The sequence below is a fragment of the Vidua macroura genome, chromosome 13 (assembly GCF_024509145.1).
Source record: "Vidua macroura isolate BioBank_ID:100142 chromosome 13, ASM2450914v1, whole genome shotgun sequence".
NCBI lineage: Eukaryota > Metazoa > Chordata > Aves > Passeriformes > Viduidae > Vidua > Vidua macroura.
This window is the reverse complement of record NC_071583.1, coordinates 19,171,180-19,190,347: the sequence shown is the minus strand read 5'-3', so window position 1 is coordinate 19,190,347 and position 19,168 is coordinate 19,171,180. Positions and strand designations below refer to the sequence as shown.

The window sequence follows — 19,168 nt, the reverse complement described above, 5'->3', positions numbered from 1 at the left end:
TTATGCTGTTGTGTGTTAGTGCTTTGCTTTATAATTCTGGGGGAATTCTTTAGGAGGGAAAAAAAATCTTAGCCAATGGGAAAGTTCTTCTGATGGTTCACACCTTGTTTTGTTCAGTCATCTGACACTGTTTATTTTAAGAAGTTTCATAATTTGCAAATACATTAAAACGTCCCTGCATTTCTTCCCTGATCTGTTCAATATGTGCTATTTTGTGTTTGGCTTTCACATTTCCTCACCATGTTTTGGTATCAATTTACAAGAGATTAGAATTTTGTATTTTTCCCTTTTAACCTTGATACCAGTTTAAGAACCGATGGTGAAACCCGGGCTCAGTTCTGTGTAAGGTGTAACAGAAGTCAATAAATGTTGCAAATACAAGTAATAATATTTTTCTAATGGCAAAATGCTTGTTCAGTTTAAGCATTGATTTTTTTTTTTTTTTTTTGTGTGCTGTATTGTTATTTTTAATAAGATGTGGAGTAGCCCTGCCTGAACTTCTCCAGAGCCTTTGGTAACCTCATCAAAGCTTTGGGGGTACCCTTTGCTCCGTCATTTCCAGCTGAGCTCACTGTCTCTGCTTCCCAAATCCTTTCCCTCCTCTCGTGCTTTCTGGTTTTGTTCATAATTTGTTTTCCCTGCCAGGCCCCCGAGGTGATCCGGATGCAGGACAGCAACCCCTTCAGCTTCCAGTCAGATGTCTACTCCTATGGAATAGTGTTATATGAGCTGATGACAGGAGAGCTGCCCTACTCCCACATCAACAACAGAGATCAGGTGAGAACCCTCCGGGAGCACTCCGGTTTATTTCTGCCCGTGGCACATCCCCGTGGCCGTGAGAAATGCAGGATAAATACAAATGCAAAGCAGCTGCAGTGCTGTTGACAAGCTGCTTTCCTTCAGCAGTAAATGTGTAACTGAGTGTTCACCTCAGTACTGACACTGCAGGTGCTCAAAGGAAAAAACTCCTTGTTTATAAACATGTGAAGTGCCCTGTTAATTTATTCCAGGTCACAGCTTTTGCTGCACAGTAAAATACTGGTTTATACATTTGCAGTTGTGGGAAATTCCTGTTTTGGTGTTAAATATGCTGCTGCTACATCAGGAAGATTGGATGTGGTGCTTTTTACTAAGGGAAAAAACCCAGTAATATTATCCAGCCTTGGAATAGTGAATATTTGTGTTTAGTCCTTGCTAAGCTGTGCTGTTAGCCAGCCAAGCCTGCAGGGCTGTGTTGGTGCCCTGTGGGACTGGGTTTCATCACCTCGGGGGCACTAATGCAGCCCAGCAGTGAGGCCCCCTGTGTAAGCTGGTGTTTGTGCTGTGGGTTGTTGTTTTGCAGATCATTTTCATGGTTGGCAGGGGCTATGCTTCCCCAGACCTCAGCAAGCTGTACAAGAACTGCCCCAAGGCCATGAAGAGGCTGGTAGCAGATTGTTTGAAGAAGGTTAGGGAAGAACGACCCCTGTTCCCACAGGTGAGTGGGGTGTCCTGCACAGGAGCCTGAGGGGTTTGTGAAGAGCCATTAGCACACACAGGAGTCTGCTCACACAGAGATTTTGGTTAATAGGAAGTGCAGCCTGTGTCCTGTTTCTGCCTTTATTCATAATGCAGCTCTTGGCAGTTTGTGTCATGGTTGGGCTTGCAGATTCTGTGAAGTCCAGGAAGCACAACCTGCAGCTTGTGTGGGCTGAGCCTGTGCTGGGCTAACACCAGAGCAGGCTTTCAACACCTGATGTATCCAGAGACCCAGCAAACTCCTCCCTCACACCCTAACAGTGGAACCTATCTCTGGGTATCCATTCTGTTTTAGAGTAGGGCTGGGGGAAATGAGAGGCCACTGCTCCTTTCCTTCCCCACAGCTCTGAACAAGGAAACTAAATCCACTGGGGGATGCAAATTCATGGAGCACTTTTTGGTATTTTTACAAGGGATGCTTTACCTTTTCCTGTCTATGGGGATGGGGAAGGTACTTTCTTATACTCATTAATTATGAGTAATTAATTAATTAAACATCAGCAATTTTGGATAAAATAACTTTTTGCTGTTACAGTCAAGCATTGTTTAGAAAGTTCTTTTTGAATGTCAGTCAGAAGATGCAGTTCCTTCTCTGTTACTCTGCTGGAGGGTAGTTTGGATGCTTATTAATTGCTCCTAATGTCTGTGAACTGATGAAAAGCACCCTCCCACCCTCTGCAACTCCCTGAGGCCCTCCCAGCACTGACAGTGGTGGGCAGAGTTGGGTTCAGTGTTTTCAGTGCCCACGGAGCATTAATACAGAACTTAAAGCTGTAATTGAATCAGATAAGGAGGGAATGAATGAATGAATGAGTGAATGAATGAATGAATGAATGAATGAATGAATGAATGAACGAACGTTTAAATGGAAGCAGAGGGAGCTGCAGGCCCCAGCAGCCTCTCTGAGCTGCTGTTTCCCCCAGATCCTGTCGTCCATCGAGCTGTTGCAGCACTCTCTACCCAAGATCAACCGCAGCGCCTCGGAGCCGTCCCTGCACCGCGCCGCCCACACCGAGGACATCAACGCGTGCACGCTGACCTCCACCAGGCTGCCCGTGTTCTGAGCTGGGTCCTGGGCTGTGTCCTGAGCTGCTCCTGCCCTGCTCCCCGGCTGCAGCAGCAGGAGGAACACGAGTTGTGCCTCCCCGCCTGGTGGCCAGGCTCCTCCGGCAGGGCCCTCCGCGTCCCATCGTACAGAGAAGCTGCTACGGATTCGTGCAGTTCTCAGCCCGCAGGGACACAGCTCCTCATTGCCTTTGCTACCATCTCTTGTTCTGGGAGAGGTAACAGACTACAAATCAAGAGATCTATTACTATTTTTTTAATAGATGCACTTGAGCCTTATTTTCCCCTTCCCAGAAGCGATGGCTGTTTCTTTGGCAGTGGTTCTGGCTGGGTTTGCTCTGTGCTCAGTGAGGTGGCTCTGAGGACAGGTGATGTTCTGGTGCTCTGACTGCCCCATGCCAAGTGTCACCTCACCCTGGGGAGTTGTGCCTGGAGTGGGAAGAGGAAATAACTCTGGAAATCAGCTCCTGCCTAAGAGCTTCACCAAGCCAATGAAATAAGTTCAAATGCTAATTCAACACAAAATAGTTTTGCAATAGTTTTGCACATAGAAGAAAAACTCTTGCAAAAGGATGGAATCTGTTGTGAATTGTCCTGCTCAGAGAAGGAGGTGAGCCGGTCCTGCTTTGGTCACCTTGAGAAGCCTCCCAGCTGCCTTTGGTACTATGGACCTGTTTGTGCAGCCCAGGCAGGGTGAGTGAGGAGTGCTGGGCTGGGGCTGGGAGAGGCTGAGGATGTTCCCACCTCCTGCAGAGGCTGCATCCCAGCGGAAGCTGTCGTCCAAGAGATGCACTAGCAAGAGGAAACTGAGCATATACAGTTTTTCTTGTTGATTTGGGTTTTAATTTTGTTTTTATTGCTCCTGAGAAAATGCATTTATTGTAAGCCAAGGTTCCTCTGATTATCTTATTTTAATAAAATAAATTAAATTTTAGGTTTAAGATTCAATGTCATCATTTTAATGTAGTCATCCACAGTTCTGAGTGGGACATCTGCATTTGGAGAACTCAAGAAATTACATTCTGAATATTTTTTTTAAAGTAACTGATAAATAATAGCAGTGCAAGTAAAAACACACTTGATAAAACAACCTCTACATTTCCAGTCACATGACAAGACAATTTTTTGTACTGTAGTGATCTTTGAGCAGCAGCTGCTTTGGACACCCCCCTGATGTGCTCTCAGGCTCTTGCCCTGCACCACTTTGGCTCAATTTTCTCTTGTTTATTGAGGTGCAAGTGAGGTTTTTGTGTTGGCTGAGCTCCATGGAGGACAGGAACAGGTGGATGAATCTAAAAATGGATTTTTTCAAATAGCAGTTGGTAAAATGTGGTTATTGGGGCATGAGTGGAAGCCTGGTTTGGGATTTTGCCTTTCTGGGGGTCAGGGAGTGGGGACAGGGGCTGGCTGTGCCCTCTGGCACCTCCACCCCAAAGCTGCTGGGCAGATCTGCTGCCTTTGCTGGCAACGGTGACTGTCCCCGTGTGCAGCTCTCCTGGAATGCCCAAACAGCCACTGCAGCCTCTCCTCTGCAGCAGCAAAAACCCACAAAGCTCCTGTGAAAGGGAGGAGAGCCAGGCACAGAAATCACCTCCAGTTTGTCCTCAGAACAGTCTATAACAGAACAAGGGTAGAACATGAATCCCTGGGTGATAACTGAGAATGCCTGTAAGCTTTGCTTCCTAAATGGTAAACTGAGTCTCCATACAGTTCTGCATGGCTTTTAACAAGATTATTGGTATTTGGACTGCAACGCTCTCTAAACATTATTTACCTCTAATGGTCACTTCATTATCATAAGTTTAAAACATGGAAGAAAAAAAAACCCAGAAGAGGTAAGCTGCTTTTACTTTAACTCTGATATCCCAAAAGAAACCCTTAACCCGTGATTTTTAAAGCACATCATGTGTCTCTTGAAAAAATTAAGTATTTTTGATAAGTAGGTTTATTTTCACCAGCACTTGACATCCAGTTAAATGAAAGGTGCTGAGTGAAGGAATTAGAAACTCAGACATTTTAAGTCCCTGGACAGCTTTGAGAAACAAGCTTTCTTTTTAATTTCAGACTATCCCTCATGGCTTCTTGGGGCAAAGTAAATGAGGAATGTCTTGTTTAAGGTAAAGAACATCCTCTCCATTGATTTTTTTTTTTAGTGTACTCCTGACAGTATTTCTTTCTGGGGAAAAAAAAATAATGTGCAGGAGCAGATGGAAATGAGCTTCAGTGGGAGGGTGAGGGCTGGGGAAGTACTCTAGGGTAGAAAGGGTGTTTGGGTGTCCTTGAAACATTGATCTTGGCGTGTGACATCCCTCTTAGGGATAATTACCTTCTGCTTTGTAATTAGTGCTGACCAATTGCACTGATTGGACTTCAGACTTTGCTGGGACAGTTTTACCAAGAAACTGGGAATTGATGTTGGTACAGCCACTGCCAAGGCCAGACCTGACTGTGCAGTGAGCACTGCTAAAAATTACCTGTAGGGGGAATAGTGATGGGAAAGTTTAATTTCCAGGTCAGAACAGAGGGCACAGCTGGCACAGGGGAGGAGCTCCTGACCCAGAAATGCCAACAGCACTGAGTGGATAATCCTGGAGTCACTGCTTTGGTGCCAGCTGAAGATGTGGAATCCCAGATTAAGGGACCCAGACCCTGCTGTCAGCACCCCAGGGAGGGCCCTGTGTGCCCTGCTGGCAGCAGCCTCCTGCCCAGCTCTCTCTGAACACATTTTCCTTCATAATTTCCCACCCCTGGTGGATCAAGGCTGTGACCATCACTGGTCCATGGGTGGTGATTACAAACCTTTCTGCTCTTGGCCTTTCTTTCTTACACATTTTTAAGTATTATTTTTATGCTTCTATATTGCTATAGATAAACCAGTTGGCACACCTGCCTTCTATTGCAACCAAACTGTTCTAAAATAAACCCCACATCTTTGTATTTACAAACACTGCTCAGTGTCTCACTCAACCCCCAGTGACTTACAAGGACCTGAGTCAGTGACAGCTCATGCTCAGGTGTGTCCATGCTGTTACTCAGCAGCCACTGCGGTGCACACTGAATTCTTGGTTTAAATTCCAAGTTAAAACAGTTGACTTGGCAGAATGAACTTCTGGTGCCAGATTTCACAATCAAACTGCCTTTGTCACACCAACAGAAATCACATTTTTAACAAAGCCAGAATTCAGTAACTATTCTGTTAACTCAGCAGAGATGTGCATTAATCCCTCAGCCCTCCTGGGCCTTCAGCATTGCTGGGGAAAAGGGGACTGGAGGCACTGAGCTGCTGCAGAGCCACTCCTGGATGCAGGGCAGGACTGGCCAGGATTTGTGAGGACACCTCATCTCGTGCTGCAGCTCCCGAGCTCCAGTTTGTGCAGCGAGTTCAGGAATCAGTGCAGCTGCCTTTGCTTCCCAGCAGGAGCCACTGCTGGCTCTGAGCACTGAATTAGTGGAAAACAGGGCTGGGAACTCGACTGGCAGCACCTCCAGAGCCAGGCCCTGCCCAGGGCACCACTCCCAGAGATTCCACCAAACTCTGCTCTGAACTCCAGGTACTATTTGAGGTATAATGTACCAGCTCCTTTTTAAGGAGAAAACCCTACACTGACCATTATTCCCAGTGGGTTTTGTAGTTACACATTTAGCTGACTTAGTGGAGAAAAAAACCCAAAAGCATCCAAACTCTAATTAGCAACAGTTTTTACCAGCTTAAGCTTTCACTGGACCTGTATTTACACTACCACTCAGCTCACAAGACAGCATGTTAGGCCAGAGAGGGAGAAAACCCTCCTGGGACTAAGGGATTTTTTTCCATGCAGCCAATTTTTTTTTTTTTCTTTTAAATATATTTTAGTCTTTTTTGTCGTTGCCATATAAAAACTATCTGAAAACTTTACCAGGACTGCACAAGTAACCACCAGGGCACGTTTTGTTCTACCTGTGCTGGAGAGAGTAAAAGCATGGCCAGTAAGCAGCTGCAGTGCTGGGCTCAGAGGGGCTGTGTGTGCTCCCTGGCAGCACTGGGATCCTCCTCAGCCCCAGAGAGGTGCATGAACAGCTCCCCCAGCTCCGTGACCTCGGCGTCGGCGCCGGGCGCGCTCCTGCTCTCCCTGTCCTCGATAAAGTCCCACAGGCGCACGGAGTTGAAGAACTGCAACAGAGAAAAAGCTGCTGAGCACCAGCAGCCAGCCCAGCGCTGGCCTGGGCAGACATCTCCTCCTTAAAACCAGTCCCAAAGCTGGGTTTGAGCTCAGGGTGTCCCAGAACAGGCGGTGAGGGGACACAGCTGGGGCACAGCCACCACCACTCTCTGAGGTTTTTACCCTTTTCAGCTGCCCTTGGTGCCAGCACAGGAGAGGAGCTGTGAGTACTGTGGGTGAAAGCTTTAAGGGCAGAATTGCTGTGAGGAAAGGTTCGGACTGGTGGAAAAAACAAAGCAATGCTACTTTGTAGTTCAATGGGAGGTGCCTTCTGTCTCCAAGATCAAACCTTTGCCCAAGGAACAGTGGGAAGGGCTTTTTTCACTTGTGCTGCATGGCAGGAACCATTCCCAGCAGCACAGGTGACCCTGCAGGGAGGGGTGGGGACAGCAGGGCTCTCCTTACCCGCACTGTGCCCTCGGAGCTGAGCTGCTTCCTGGGTTTCTCAGGCTCTGCTCGGGTCCCGTCGGGATAGGCGTGGAGGTAAAGACACTTCCCTCCGAAGGGACACGTTCCTTTGCCCTGCTCAAAGTACTTGCAGGGCTTTTTCCTGAGTTAATTACAAGAGAGAGGGTTATTGCCTTCAAGCTGGAAGGGAAGGAGGTGCACTTCAGTCCCCACAGCCTCAGTGATGCTCTGGTAACGCAGCCAGAGCTTTGGCCTCCCATTCCTGAGCTGAGAGCAGTGGAACTCTTCCATTTTCCTTCCCTGTTTGCTCTCCTCAGTCACCAACAACATTCCAGGCAATTATGGCTGAGGGAGCCACATGAAGCCAGTTTTGGCAAGTGAGCTGAAACAGCTTCAGCATTTCTGAGCACAGGGAGGCTGAATGTGTGAGCTACAATTACACAGGCACAGAGTGAAGCAGAAGCGTGACCAGAGACGAGGAGCTCGCTGCAGAGTGGTCAGTGATTACATTAAGTTTAAAAATAAGGGCTCAGCAATTGACTGAGTCTTAGAGCAGCTGAAGAACAACGTGAGGAGTGTGGGTGGCTGCTGAACTTACCCCACTCCCTGCTTAAACGCTTCAATCAGCTCATTTTTCTTCTCCTGCTCTTCCACCCAGTACACGCTGGGGATGACAAACTCGGAGATCACCCGGCACTCGGGGCAGGACCTGGAGGAACAAGACAAAGCAGAGATCTCTGTACCTGCCCAGACTGAAACCCTCCACAAACCTGCCACAGGCAGTGAGGATCCTCCTGAGAGAAAGGGATCTCTGTCACCTCAGGCAGCACACGCCTCCTCCCTAGCACAGCACTTTGCTGGGACTTCCAGCTGCAATAACCCAATTCAGGGAACCCAGGGCTTGCTTTGTTTCTGGACTTCAACAAAAGCAGCAGGGATTTCCTCCATGTGCAGAAACAAACTGTGTTCTGGGAGTGCAGCGGGAAGCCAAAAACACAAATTAAGATGTCTCAGCCTTTTGAAGTGCAAGGAGTTGATGGTCACTTCAATGAAATTTGAAGTTGTGCAGAAAAGTGTATTTTGGTAGAAGACTGAAAATATTTCCCACCTTTTCTTCAACATGTTTGTAACGTGAGAGATGCTCAAAGAAGGAAACTTCCCTAATTGGATGTTTTAAATTCTCTCTGAGGGAGAACATGTTTGGAACACATTTTTTATAGAGCTAGAAGATAAAGGCATTTACTGAGACAGATAAAAGTGTGGTTAGTGAGACACTTACCTGGAGCAAGCTGTAATTTAGGGGAAAATCCCATAATTAAGCACATACATAGGAAAAAATGGGAGCTCTTACTGAAGTGCCCTCACTGAAGTGGGCACTGGAGTGATAACAGTTGCTCCATTAGCTCATGCCACAGGTAGGTGGATATTCTAAAGATTCTGTGTCTGCTGCTCAGCACTGGGAACACAGGACACTGCCACATGAGAGCATTCCAATCTCACTTCTGAGAAAATGATGCATTTCCACAAGGGGCAGAGCTTTGCCAGGTCCCAGCTGTTCCAGAGTCCACTCTGCCCACTGCCCACGCAATCAGAGAGGGCTGAGCTGCCACTGGCCAAAGTTCCCACACAGGGCTGTGGAATTAAGGGAACTGTCCCAAAGGACAGCCAGTGCACCCTGCTGCCCGTGCAGGCAGCTCTCAGCCCAGTCCTGGGCCTGGCCAGCACCTGGAGCAGGCTTTGCTGAGCTCTGTTGACACGTGCAGCTCCAGCCTCCCCCGTGAGCAGCTGCAGCCCCCCCGGGCCGTGGCAGGTGCCAAACTCACTTGATGATGGGGTTCTCAAACTGCTTGGCACATCTCCACTGGCGGATGCAGGACAGGCAGTACGTGTGGGTGCAGTTGGACAGGATCCCAAACCTCCTCTCCGAGGCTGAGGGCTTCTCATACACCACCTCCATGCAGATGCTGCACACCTTGTCCTGGCTGGCCTGGATGGCAAAGGCCGTCTCCATGTCGTGCTCAAACGTTGCCATGCACATCTGTCAGGGGAGAGTCACTGTGAGTGCCAGCCTGTCACACCAAATTCCCTCTGGAAAGGATCCACTGCAGGGAAAACATGGAACACTCACTGGGGGCATCATTCCTACCTGTCACTGTCAGAGTTTAATTTAAAGAACATTAAATTCAATCATGCATTTCAGCCTTCAGTGTTCTCCCAGCTGTCAGAAATAAAGATGCCAGGGTGCTTCATTCACCCCTTTCTGCATCTCTGTCAGAGAACAGGTATTGAATTATTTGATGCTTCAAACATCCCCAAAAAACATCTCACTGAACAGGTGCTGCACTCAAGGTGTTCCTCTGATTACAATTAAGGCCACATTCATTCACCAGATGCTAATTTTTACCCAGTTAAGGAATTAGTCTCTTATTTCAGGCTTTCCCCCAGCACTTCTCACCCCAGCAGTGACAATCCACAACCCATTCCCACTCCCACAGCACGGCAGGGCGAGCTGGTGCCTCAGTCAGAGACCTCCCAAAGACAATCTCCTGGGAGACCTTGAGGGTGCTGTGGGAGAAGGCCACAGGCCAGTCTCTGATGAGGATGGAACGGCAAAAACCCCAACTGCTGCCTGCAGCAGCACTGCCAATTCGGCTCCAGAGGCCTGAGCTGACCACTCCTAGCACCATTCTCCAGACCAGCGGTGCAACAGGAGCTCCTGGAAGCAGCTCCATCTTCGGAGCGGCCAGCCCCAGCCCCGCCCCGAGCAGAGCAGCTCCCCCAGCTCCCCCTTTACCATCTCGTGGGCCTTCCTCTGCTCCTGGTCGAAGGGGTGCAGCACCTGGAGGCCGCAGATCTCGCAGAGCTCCCCGTGCAGGTAGAGGCAGCGCTCCCCGAAGTGGCAGGTGCCGGCGGCGGCGTAGGGACACAGCTGCTCCCCGGCCCCGGGGCAGCCGCCGGGCCCCGGCTCCTCCAGCCCGCTGCAGATGGCCTCCAGGTACGAGTGGGGCTTGCCCTCCTCGCCGTCCCCAGGGCCGCCGCAGCACGGCCCGGCCCCGGGGCCGCTGGGGGCGCTGGGCCGCTGCTTCTCCTCGCTGGAGCCGCACAGGTCTGCAGGGACAGCACAGGGCACGGCACTCAGCCCCAGCGGCTCCTGCCTCCACTCAAAGCTTTCCTCCCAGCGGGGTCCCCTCTCTAGGCCCCTTCTGCTCACGAATCGCAGGGATTTTCCCAAGCTGCCTAGTGTTTGTTCAGGTGTTCTCTGGTCACAAACAGACTAAAAAACCACAGACTCACTAAGGCTGGACAAGACCTCCACGATCATCAGGTCTGACCAATTGCCACTTTGTCATCCAGCCCAGAGCCCTGAGTGCCACATCCAGCTGTCCCTGGGACGCCTCCAGGGGTGAGGACTCCCTTCCAATGCCTCACCACCCTTCCCATGAACAGGACATCCCTCCCGATGTCCAGCCCGAACCTCCCCAGGCTTGAGGGATCACACAGCTCCTGCAGTGCCGACTGTGGGAGCAGAGCCTGACATTCCCCCCTCCATCCTCCTGTCAGGGCGGACAGAACGCTCCTCTCCCACCCCCAGGGAGCAGGATGCAAGCAGCCACTGCCCGGAGCTCTGAAAAGGGCGGCAGGCAGCGTCTGCAGCAAGGAGGCTGCAGGAGGAGCTCAGGCTGGCCTTGAAACTCCGATAACCACAGGAGACACCGCCCCCTCGCACGGCCCCGGGGCCGAGCAGAGCAGCCTCCCACTCACTTCTGTCCCGCAGCACCAGCGTCCTCTTCTCCCTCCTGCTGCGCGGGGCGGCGGGGCCGGGCTCGGGGGGCGCCCGGGGGCTGCCCGGGGCCGCGGGGGGCGGCGGGGCCGCGGCTCCGCCCGCCGGAGGGAGCCTCACGTGGTCATACCTGCGGCAGGGAAACCGGCATCACGGCCCGGCACCGAGACAGCGAACCCACAGCTGCGCCGGGGGAAAGGATCCACAACAGCCGGGGGGACCGGGGACACGCCCCGGGGAAACCGGGGAGACACCGCGGGGAAACCGGGGAGACGCCTCAGCACGGCTGGGGACACCTCAGCACGGCTGGGGACAGCGCAGCACGGCTGGGGACACCTCAGCACGGCTGGGGACAGCACAGCACGGCTGGGGACAGCGCAGCAGCAGAGCAGGAGCAGCCAGGGCAGGGCAGGGGCTGCCCCGGGGACATACCCAAATGCTACAGTATTTCCAGGGGAACAGAAATACTCCCCATCTGTGTGTGGGCCTGCACACGTGCCCCGGTGCCCAAATTCCATCCAGGAAAACCACAGCCAGGCTGCAGCCACCCCTGAGCCCTGCAGGAGCTCAGCCCGCCCCGGAGCAGCAGCTGATGGAGTCTCTGATGCCCAGGGCCCCATGCTGGTGTGGCACAGGGACCAGGCAAGGCAGGGAGCTCCCCCAGGAGCCAATCCACGCCTGGTACTCCTCAGAGCACTCCCCTGGGAGTTTTTAGCTGCACACTCCAGGGAGAGCTGTGGAACTGCTCAGCGCTCCCACCGAGCCAGGGGAACACGAGGGGGGCACTCTGCTGCCAGGCAGAGCTGAAAGGCCCAGAACTGTGCACTGGCACGAGCAGGAGGGGGCTGCTCCAGGAGCTTCCAGCCTCTGCACCGGCACCTGCAGCTCTGACTGCAACAACGGGGTGGAAACACACCTGAAACCCAAAGCTCCATTTCTACAGAGCAAAACAATCCCCGAAACTGAGCCAGAGCAGAACTCCACCACTGGAGGTTAAAGCTGCTTTAGGCTCTGGCAAAACTGGCATTTAATAAATTCTTTCAGTGCCCCGGCGCTCTCTGCCGGCTCTGGGAGTGCCCTGGGGGAGGCTGCCGGGCCGGGAGCCCCCCGGGGGCTTACCTGCAGCGGGAGCCGTAGGCACACTGCCCCTTCTGGTAGTACTTGCAGATGGTGGAGGATTTGCTGGTGGCCAGGTCATGGGAGAAGAGGCACTTGCTGCCCTCCCGACACACGCCCTGCAAGAAGTACCTGCGGAGAGACGCGGCTCAGGGCGGGCACGCCTGCCTTTGCTTTGTTTGTTTGTTTGTTCCTTTGTAGGAATTAGCGAGGCTGGCGAAGCCCTCCCAGCCCAGCGAGCCCGAGCTGTGCCCGGCCCGCCCCGGAGCTGAGCGCTCCGCGGGCACCTCCGGGGACGGGCGCTGCCCAGGGATGGGGCGGCCCCTTCGCCATCCGAGCGCCCTTGGGTGAGCAGAACTCCCCCGAGGAGCCTGGAGAGCCTCTCCGTGCTGGCCCCGCTGCTCCCGGGCACAGAGATCTGGAGGAGCCTCTCCGTGCTGGCCCCGCTGCTCCCGGGCACAGAGATCTGGAGGAGCCTCTCCGTGCTGGCCCCGCTGCTCCCGGGCACAGAGATCTGGAGGAGCCTCTCCGTGCTGGCCCCGCTGCTCCCGGCACAGAGATCTGGAGGAGCCTCTCCGTGCTGGCCCCGCTGCTCCCGGCACAGAGATCTGGAGGAGCCTCTCCGTGCTGGCCCCGCTGCTCCCGGGCAGCCCGGGCAGGCTCCGGGGCAGCGCAGGGCTGGGTCTGGCGCAAGGGACGGGACGAGGGGGCTCGGGGGCATCCCCGACCTGCAGCTCGGCACGGGCCGGCCCCGCACGGCGTGTGGGGGGCGAGAGAGCGGAACGAGGCGGCTTTGAAGGCGCGGGGCAGGGCCCGAGGCGGTGCTTGAGGGGTGTGAGGGCTCCGGGCCCGGACGCTGTGGGGGGCGGGAGAGCGGAACGGGGCGCTGCGGGCAGGGCCCGAGGCGGTGCTGGCGGGGTGCCCGGGGGCTCTGAGGGCTCTGAGGGCTCTGAGGGCTCGGGGCCCGCGGGCTCGCGCTCACCTGCACGTCACCTGCTTCGTGCTCATCGTGCCGCCGCACTGCCGGGCCCGCCCGGCCCCTCACGCCGCGCACGGAGGTTCCGCGGCGCGGGGGGGGTGGGGCGTGGCCGCGGCTCCGCCCCGCCCCGCCGGCCGCGTTTCCCGGCCGGACGGTTTTCGCGGGCGCGCCGGGCCATGGCGGTGCTGCGCGTGCGCCACTGCCGCGCGCTCCTGTACTGCCGGCGCGCGCCGCCGCGCTGCCCCGCGTGCGGCGGGGACCTGCGCGGCGCCGGGCTGGCCAACGCGCCTGTCCGCCTGCCCTGCCCCTTCCGGCACGGCCACGGGCAGCCCCGCGCCTTCCTCATCAGGCCCAGCCGCGGCACCTTCCTGCAGTAACCGCCAGGGGGCGCTACGGGAACGGGCGGGGACACGGGAACGGGAATGGGAACGGGAATGGGAATGGGGAATGGTGAATGGGAATGGGGAATGGAAACGGGAATGGGAATGGGAATGGGGAATGGGAATGGGGAATGGTGAATGGGAACGGGAACGGGAACGGGAATGGGGAATGGGAACGGGAATGGGGAATGGTGAATGGGAACGGGAATGGGGAATGGGAACGGGAATGGGGAATGGAAACGGGAATGGGCAGGGACACGGGAACGGGAACGGGAGTGGGATGGGAATGGGGCGGGCACTGAGAGGGAAATGGGGAATGGGAAGGGAAAGGGGAGGAGATGGGGACGGGAAAGGGGAGGGGAATAGGAATGGGCGGAGAAATGGGAGGGAAATGAGGAATGAGAGGGAAAAGGGATGGGAAAGGGGCGGGCATTGAGAGGGAATGGGGAGGGCAATGGGAATGGGAGGGGAAAGGCATGGGAAAGGGGCGGGCATTGAGAGGGAATGGGGAGGGAAAAGGGCCGGGGAAGGGAAGGAAAGGGAATGGAAAGACAAGAGGAAGAAGGAGGGAAATGAAAGGGGACGGGGCAGGGCAGGGCTCCCGGCCGCTCTGGGAAGCCGGGCAGCCACCCCCGGCCGTGCCAGTGGGGCCGGGCCGGGCTCCCGCCGCTCCCGGGCCCTCCCGGGCCGCTGTCGCCGCTCAGCAGCCCCCCTCTCCTCCCGCAGCGGCTACGACGGGCACGGCGACCTGCACGTGGGCATCACCGACTCCCGGGGTGAGCCCTGCCCCGCACACACCCCTGGGAATGATCTCGCCTTGCAGCAGGGCTCCGGAGCAAACCCATTCCCCTGAGTGGATTAAACAGGCTTAGAATGGAATGCAACGGCTGCCTTCCACCCCTGGAACGAAAGGCTAGGCTTGCTTTTAAGGAATTACAGTTTAATTGAGTTTAACGCCGTTTTTGCTAATTCTAACAGCACCCCTAATTAAAAAACATCTTTAAAGGGCACATTAAAATCCTATTGGGTTCTACCTAGAGTAGGTCCACCGTGCAAAACATCATTTCCGATGTATATTTCATACAAAGCCAGTCTCCTTTGGGGGTTAAAAATGAAGCCTGGTTGTCCTTCGGTTGCTCTGATTATTAGAAGAGCCAAACCTTTTTTCAAACCACGCTGTGAGAATGAGACCAGGTTTTTGCTGGAAGGCAGGACTGCATTTCCTACTCTGCTGATGGGACGTTGGCTCAGGAAAACCCCCAGAAGGGCTGTGTGTGTGCTGCCCAGCAGCCCACTGCTGTGTTTGCAGGTGTGGTGTACAACTATGACCAGGAGGGCGTGCACAGGGCTGGCAGTGGCTGGGAGCAGTGCATCAGCATCCCCCTGGTGCAGCCAGACATGTGGGAGCTCCTGCAGCAGTGGGACAACCTCCTGGAGGAATTCTCCTTGGAAGAGGCCTGGCTCCCTCACAGGTGCGTGGGTAACAGCTGGGCTGTGTTTGGGATGAGGTTTGGGGTCATTCAGAGCCTGGTGTCCTTCAGGACACACATTCCTGGCAGCCCAGCTGGGTCACCCTCAGCCTGGCCTGGCTGGACAGAATGTCCTGAATTTTAAGTAAAACTCAGCTGCTGGAACACAAAAGCTCTAAAGCAAGAGGTGGCTTTATGGAATTTTGCATTAAAGCCCCAGTTCAATGAAACATGACCTGCATGCTGCTGAATACAAAAGTCCAGGCAAAATTCCATAATTATTTTTCTAGGTTTTAGCAGTTTTAGGTGTATTTGCATTTAAAGGCTGAGCACAGTGATGGGATTCTTGCCCCGCTGTTGTTTTTGATGTAAGTGGTGAGGAATGGCAAGCAGGCTGATTTCCAGCTCTCCAGGAAAGCAGCACTCCTGGGACTGTCCCTCAGTGAGAGCAGCTGTAACACAGAGCCTGCCTGGGTGCCACTGAATGAATGCAACCATAAAAGAAAAAAAAAAAACATCAAAAGCATTTTTTAGCAATTCTCTATGTGCTGACAAAAAAATTTCAGGGATGAAACATTACCCCCCTAAAGGAGATGGAAAATTTGATTTAGAACAGAATTTTTCGACGTTTACAGAGCTGGTAAAACCAACAGAACTTGTGTCACTTTTACAGTTCCCAGTAATATTAAAGCTGCCTTGACATCCAGCAATCACTGGCAGGTCAGAGATGTGTGCGTCCCTTCTCCTGGCTTTCCCCTGGTTTCCACCTCCTGACACAGCCACACCAGTGACCACTGAACTGAAAACAACTCTTTTCATTAAATCCTCTGCTTATTTTCTCAGTGGACAGGGACTGCACTAAACTGATCCTGTGACTCCTCTGGGTTCAGGCCAAGCCTAATCTGGTTTTCCTGATAGCTTTTCACTAGAAGGGTAGTAGAGGAATCACTGATAGAAGGATTTGAAATGAGCTCCCACTCACCTGTGGGGGCACACAATTAACTCTGGGGCTGCAGGAAAGAGCTGCTAACAATAGCTGGAAGAGCAAAGGTTAACAAGGTAAAAGCCAAAGAAGTATAAAAAACAAGAACTCCTTTTTGTCAGGTCCTGCAGCCCTCTCAGTTTTACACTCAGAGTTCAGGCTGGTGAGGAGTAAATTGAACCTCTGGGAGGGAGAGGGAGTAACTGGAGAGGATTCCTGGAGTAAAGACTCCTCAGGGGCGGTGATGGGTGGGGTGCCCTGCTCAGGGGTGTTTGTTGGGTGAGTGGCAGTGCCTGCTCAGGGGTGTTTGTTGGGTGAGTGGCAGTGCCTGCTCAGGGGTGTTTGTTGGGTGAGTGGCAGTGCCTGCTCAGGGGTATTTGGGTGAGTGGCAGTGCCTGCTCAGGGGTGTTTGTTTGGGTGAGTGGCAGTGCCTGCTCAGGGGTGTTTGTTTGGTGAGTGGCAGTGCCTGCTCAGGGGTGTTTGTTGGGTGAGTGGCAGTGCCTGCTCAGGGGTGTTTGTTGGGTGAGTGGCAGTGCCTGCTCAGGGGTGTTTGTTGGGTGAGTGGCAGTGCCTGCTCAGGGGTGTTTGTTGGGTGAGTGGCAGTGCCTGCTCAGGGGTGTTTGTTGGGTGAGTGGCAGTGCCTGCTCAGGGGTGTTTGTTGGGTGAGTGGCAGTGCCTGCTCAGGGGTGTTTGTTGGGTGAGTGGCAGTGCCTGCTCAGGGGTGTTTGGTGAGTGGCAGTGCCCTGCTCAGGGGTGTTTGTTTGGTGAGTGGCAGTGCCTGCTCAGGGGTGTTTGTTGGGTGAGTGGCAGTGCCTGCTCAGGGGTGTTTGTTGGGTGAGTGGCAGTGCCTGCTCAGGGGTGTTTGTTGGGTGAGTGGCAGTGCCTGCTCAGGGGTGTTTGTTGGGTGAGTGGCAGTGCCTGCTCAGGGGTGTTTGTTGGGTGAGTGGCAGTGCCTGCTCAGGGGTGTTTGGGTGAGTGGCAGTGCCTGCTCAGGGGTGTTTGTTGGGTGAGTGGCAGTGCCTGCTCAGGGGTGTTTGGGTGAGTGGCAGTGCCTGCTCAGGGGTATTTGGGTGAGTGGCAGTGCCTGCTCAGGGGTGTTTGTTGGGTGAGTGGCAGTGCCTGCTCAGGGGTGTTTGTTGGGTGAGTGGCAGTGCCCTGCTCAGGGGTGTTTGTTGGGTGAGTGGCAGTGCCCTGCTCAGGGGTGTTTGTTGGGTGAGTGGCAGTGCCCTGCTCAGGGGTGTTTGTTGGGTGAGTGGCAGTGCCTGCTCAGGGGTGTTTGTTGGGTGAGTGGCAGTGCCTGCTCAGGGGTGTTTGGGTGAGTGGCAGTGCCTGCTCAGGGGTGTTTGTTGGGTGAGTGGCAGTGCCTGCTCAGGGGTGTTTGGTGAGTGGCAGTGCCCTGCTCAGGGGTGTTTGTTTGGTGAGTGGCAGTGCCTGCTCAGGGGTGTTTGTTGGGTGAGTGGCAGTGCCCTGCTCAGGGGTGTTGGGTGAGTGGCAGTGCCTGCTCAGGGGTGTTTGTTGGGTGAGTGGCAGTGCCCTGCTCAGGGGTGTTTGTTGGGTGAGTGGCAGTGCCCTGCTCAGGGGTGTTGGGTGAGTGGCAGTGCCTGCTCAGGGGTGTTTGTTGGGTGAGTGGCAGTGCCTGCTCAGGGGTGTTTGTTGGGTGAGTGGCAGTGCCTGCTCAGGGGTGTTTGGTGAGTGGCAGTGCCTGCTCAGGGGTGTTTGTTGGGTGAGTGGCAGTGCCTGCTCAGGGGTGTTTGTTGGGTGAGTGGCAGTGCCTGTTCAGGGGTGTTTGTTGGGTGAGTGGCAGTGCCTGCTCAGGGGTGTTTGTTGGGTGAGTGGCAGTGCCTGCTCAGGGGTGTTTGGGTGAGTGGCAGTGCCTGCTCAGGGGTATTTGGGTGAGTGGCAGTGCCTGCTCAGGGGTGTTTGTTGGGTGAGTGGCAGTGCCTGCTCAGGGGTGTTTGTTGGGTGAGTGGCAGTGCCCTGCTCAGGGGTGTTTGTTGGGTGAGTGGCAGTGCCCTGCTCAGGGGTGTTTGTTGGGTGAGTGGCAGTGCCCTGCTCAGGGGTGTTTGTTTGGTGAGTGGCAGTGCCTGCTCAGGGGTGTTTGGTGAGTGGCAGTGCCCTGCTCAGGGGTGTTTGTTTGGTGAGTGGCAGTGCCTGCTCAGGGGTGTTTGTTGGGTGAGTGGCAGTGCCCTGCTCAGGGGTGTTGGGTGAGTGGCAGTGCCTGCTCAGGGGTGTTTGTTGGGTGAGTGGCAATGCCCTGCTCAGGGGTGTTTGTTGGGTGAGTGGCAGTGCCCTGCTCAGGGGTGTTGGGTGAGTGGCAGTGCCTGCTCAGGGGTGTTTGTTGGGTGAGTGGCAGTGCCCTGCTCAGGAGGTGTTCCCCAAGGGATGAGTGGCAGTGCCTGCTCAGGGGTATTTGGGTGAGTGGCAGTGCCTGCTCAGGGGTGTTTCCCAGGTACGAGGAGCAGCAGCACAACTGCTACACCTTCGCCCTGGCCTTTGTCAACCGCGTGCGGCAGGGCCGGGGCCGGGCGGCGCTGAGCAAAGCCGAGTTCACCGAGCGCTTCCTGCTGCCCCGCACCACGGAGGCCTCCCGCTACCTCGCCCTGCAGCAGCAGCTGGCCCACAGAGATGTCTACATCGTGCCCTTGGCTGAGCAGGAGCACGACAGCCTGCCTGGAAACCACAGCCTGCTGGAGTAGCAGTGGGAAAGGAAGGGTTGGGGCTCCCCCTCAGGGGGTTCAAAACACCCTTAACTTCACCCTGCACCTCAGGGAGGATCACGATACTGAGCTTGTGCGTTTCAATGAAGTTACACACACACAATGTACACACTACAGAGAATTTCCATGGGAACTATTCCTGTGGAAAAATGTTTTGTGATTTAACATTCACTGTGTTGATCTGTTCTGCAAAGACACTTCACACCAGAAATCAGAACTGCTGTGGAATTCAGGGCTTTACAAATGAACTTCAGCTGTAGCAAACCAAAATGGCCTTTTCCTGTCACATTTGTTTACTGATGAGTGAAAAAAAGGGAACGTGTGTTTGTGTGCTGCTAAATTCCATGCCTGTCTGACTGTTAATTTCCTTTCCTTTACTTACTAATAAATGTACCAACCAATAAATCCAGTCTCTTTGCCCGTCAGATTTCTTTTTCCACTCTGAACTGCACGGTAAAGGAAAGAAGCCGAGGTGGAATTCAGATATCTGAATGTGAAGCTGCAAATCCCAAGGGAAGAAACACTTCTCATCCAGATGGGGAAAGGTGCCCAGG

The 19,168-nt window shown here is 54.2% G+C and overlaps 3 protein-coding genes across 5 annotated transcripts in view; 2 read left to right on the top strand and 1 right to left on the bottom strand.

Moving 5' to 3' along the window:
- The window catches only part of RAF1 (Raf-1 proto-oncogene, serine/threonine kinase), a 37,933-nt gene extending 34,416 nt beyond the window's left edge, over positions 1-3,517 (top strand). For all 3 annotated transcript variants that reach the window (XM_053989343.1, XM_053989340.1, XM_053989342.1), the window contains 3 exons: positions 646-777; positions 1,343-1,477; positions 2,442-3,517. In XM_053989343.1, the coding sequence (XP_053845318.1) occupies positions 646-777; positions 1,343-1,477; positions 2,442-2,582 (408 nt within the window). In that variant the 3' untranslated portion in view covers positions 2,583-3,517. The remainder of the gene's footprint in view (positions 1-645; positions 778-1,342; positions 1,478-2,441) is intronic.
- MKRN2 (makorin ring finger protein 2) lies at positions 2,929-13,153 on the bottom strand. Its single transcript, XM_053989350.1, has 9 exons — positions 13,070-13,153; positions 12,091-12,219; positions 10,953-11,101; positions 9,985-10,298; positions 9,014-9,228; positions 7,789-7,899; positions 7,188-7,332; positions 6,521-6,733; positions 2,929-3,012 (listed from the first exon to the last, which is right to left on the bottom strand). The coding sequence occupies exons 1-8, from the start codon at positions 13,093-13,095 to the stop codon at positions 6,572-6,574; spliced, it is 1,251 nt and encodes a 416-aa protein (XP_053845325.1). The 5' UTR covers positions 13,096-13,153; the 3' UTR covers positions 2,929-3,012; positions 6,521-6,571.
- An 89-nt stretch (positions 13,154-13,242) lies between these two features.
- MKRN2OS (MKRN2 opposite strand) lies at positions 13,243-19,034 on the top strand. The gene is made up of 4 exons (XM_053989353.1): positions 13,243-13,439; positions 14,173-14,222; positions 14,756-14,918; positions 18,347-19,034. The coding sequence occupies exons 1-4, from the start codon at positions 13,243-13,245 to the stop codon at positions 18,591-18,593; spliced, it is 657 nt and encodes a 218-aa protein (XP_053845328.1). The 3' UTR covers positions 18,594-19,034.
- The last annotated feature ends 134 nt before the right edge of the window (positions 19,035-19,168 follow it).